Source organism: Corapipo altera, unplaced genomic scaffold, assembly GCF_003945725.1.
Source record: "Corapipo altera isolate COAL_440 unplaced genomic scaffold, ASM394572v1 189, whole genome shotgun sequence".
NCBI lineage: Eukaryota > Metazoa > Chordata > Aves > Passeriformes > Pipridae > Corapipo > Corapipo altera.
Window position 1 is genome coordinate 159,449 of NW_020885064.1, and position 2,699 is coordinate 162,147.

General features: G+C 69.0%; 1 protein-coding gene across 1 annotated transcript in view; it reads left to right on the plus strand.

The window, feature by feature from the left end:
• The window catches only part of CHRNA10 (cholinergic receptor nicotinic alpha 10 subunit), a 3,636-nt gene that overhangs the window by 167 nt on the left and 770 nt on the right, over positions 1 to 2,699 (plus strand). The window contains exons 2-6 of the mRNA XM_027669064.1: positions 301 to 416; positions 560 to 676; positions 928 to 1,073; positions 1,450 to 1,604; positions 1,971 to 2,503. Of these exons, the coding sequence (XP_027524865.1) occupies positions 301 to 416; positions 560 to 676; positions 928 to 1,073; positions 1,450 to 1,604; positions 1,971 to 2,503 (1,067 nt within the window). The remainder of the gene's footprint in view (positions 1 to 300; positions 417 to 559; positions 677 to 927; positions 1,074 to 1,449; positions 1,605 to 1,970; positions 2,504 to 2,699) is intronic.

The following is a 2,699-nucleotide window of genomic DNA, read 5'->3' on the forward strand; positions in this document are numbered from 1 at the left end:
GGATTCCCCAGGGATGGAGAGGAGGGGGGAGAGATGCTCTGGATTCCCCAGGGATGGAGAGGAGGGGGGAGAGATGCTCTGGATTCCCCAGGGATGGAGCGGGCAGGGGGGATGCTCTGGATTCCCCAGGGATGGAGCAGGGGGATGCTTCTGTGACAGGGACTACTGCCACTCCTGCTTTGTCTCCTGGGCCATGTCCCTTAACCTCCCGAGGTTTTCTTCTCACCACAAGGGAATAACCTGCCTCTTCCCTTTCCTTGCTCTTTTCTAAGACTGCAGAACGGGCCGTCCTTTGCGCAGGGGGGTCCCTCTACCCCGGGGGCTGCAGCACCGCCCTCGGCTCTTCCCACTGCCCCGATGGCTCCAGGTGCCGCTGGAAGAGGCATTCCCGGGGCTGGGGCAGGAGCAGCCCACAGGTATCGTGTGGCTGCCGGCGGTGCCTCGGCATCCAGACCCCATCCCGGCTCCCGCCCCCTCCCTGCCGGGGACCCTCGGGGGTCCCTCCGTACCCCCTCGCTGTGGGTCCCTGTGGGGGCCGGGCCCCCCCGCCCTGTCCCAGCCCTGACGTCACCCCGGCCCCCCCCCGTGTCCCCGGGACTGCTCGGCGGGATGGAGCCCGGAGCGCTCGGGCTGCTCTGCCTCTGCCTCTGCCTGGCCGGCGTCCTCCTGGCCCCGGGTGAGCAGCGAGCGGTGCGGAGCCCCCTCTGGGTGCGGACCCCCCTCTGGGTGCGGGGGGAGCATCCGATTGCTCCTGCGAGCAGCGTCCCGCACATGGGGCATCCCGGGGGATTTGGGGGCTCAGGCTGGCGGTGAGGAGGGACGGGGGTCCCGGTGTGCTCCCCCACCCTACCCAGCTGCCCCCGGGGATCCCTCGGGAGGGCTCCGGCTGCGCCCTGGCCGCTCCAGCGCCGCTCTGGGTCCCCCCAGGTTGCCGGGGGGCACAGGGCAGGTTCGCATACAAGCTGCTCCACGACCTCTTCGCCAACTACTCGAGCGCCCTGCGCCCCGTGGAGGACACGGACCGGGCGCTCAACGTCACCCTGCAGGTCACCCTCTCCCAGATCATCGACATGGTGAGTGCCCGGGCACGGCCCCTGCCCCGGCTCGGCTCTGCCCCGGTGGGTCCTGCTCCGCCCCGCGATGATGCTCAGCCCTTAAAACCTGCCCAGACCCCGCCCAAACCAGCCCAGCTGCCCCCGAGCCACCTCAGACCACTTGAAGACGGCTCAGACCCCCCAAAACCAGCACAACCCTCCCCCCTCAATGAGCTCGGCCCCCGTGGAGCCTCAGAGCTCAGCTCAGACATTTCCAACCTCCTCAAACCAGCAGGACCCCCTTGAAGCCACCTCAGCCCCTCGGGACACTTGGAGAGGCCACCGGGCTGGGGCTGAGGGGGGCGGGGATGGCACCGGGGGCCATCGGCCCGTGCCCACCCTCTGCCCTCGGCAGGACGAGAGGAACCAGGTGCTCACCTCGTACCTGTGGGTGCGCCAGGTCTGGCTGGACGCCCACCTGACCTGGGACAAGGACGACTACGGCGGCATCGACAGCATCCGCATCCCCAGCAGCTACGTCTGGCGGCCTGACATCATCCTCTACAACAAGTGCGTTGTGCTCAGCCCCCCGGCTGCTCCCAGGGCTCGGGGGGCTCAGGCTGGGGCTGGGGGGCTGCAGCGGGTATTGCCAGCCTTGGGGCTGGGGGGCTGCAGTGGGTATTGCCAGCCTTGGGGCTGCACGTGGGGCTGCACGTGGGGCGGGAGCAGGAGGGTCCTGCTGTGGGTGATGCAGGAGATGGTCACACCGACGGGGTGATGTGGGGCCGGGGGGGTGGCAGCAGCCCGGTGTGCCTGGGACTGACCCTCCCCACCGGGGGGGGGCAACCAGGGGCTTCAAGTGACACGGGGAGGGGACACGGCTCAGCCCGGGGGCCACCTTGGCCCTACGGCCGTCCCTCCCCCCTCCTCCCCCAGCGCCGACGAGCACTTCGGGGGCTCCATGGAGACCAACGTGGTGCTGCGCTCGGACGGGTACATCATGTGGGACTCGCCCGCCATCACCAAGAGCTCCTGCAAGGTGGACGTGTCCTACTTCCCCTTCGACGGGCAGCGCTGCCGCCTCACCTTCGGCTCCTGGACCTACAACGGGAACCAGATCGACCTCCGCAACCGCTTGGACACCGGGGACCTGACGGACTTCGTGGAGAACGTGGAGTGGGAGGTGCTGGGCATGCCGGCCACGCGGAACGTCATCACCTACGGCTGCTGCTCCGAGCCCTACCCCGACGTCACCTACACGCTGCTCCTGCGCCGCCGCGCCTCCTTCTACATCTTCAACCTGCTCCTGCCCTGCATCATGGTCTCCTTCCTGGCACCCCTCGGCTTCTACCTGCCCGCCGACTCAGGGGAGAAGGTGTCTCTGGGGGTGACGGTGCTGCTGGCCCTCACCGTGTTCCAGCTGCTGGTGGCGGAGAGCATGCCGCCCTCGGAGAGCGTCCCGCTCATCGGTGAGCACCGGGAGCATCCCCTGGGGCTGGGGGGCTGTGCCGGGGGTCGGGTGAGGCCCCTGCCAGGGGGAAGGGCTGTGGTGTGGGGGGAGTGTGGACCCCCTGCCAGGGGTAAAGGCTGTGGTGTGTGTAAGTGTTGTGGGGTGTGAGGGGTGAGGACCCCCTGCCAGGGGTAAAGGCTGTGGGGTGTGTAAGG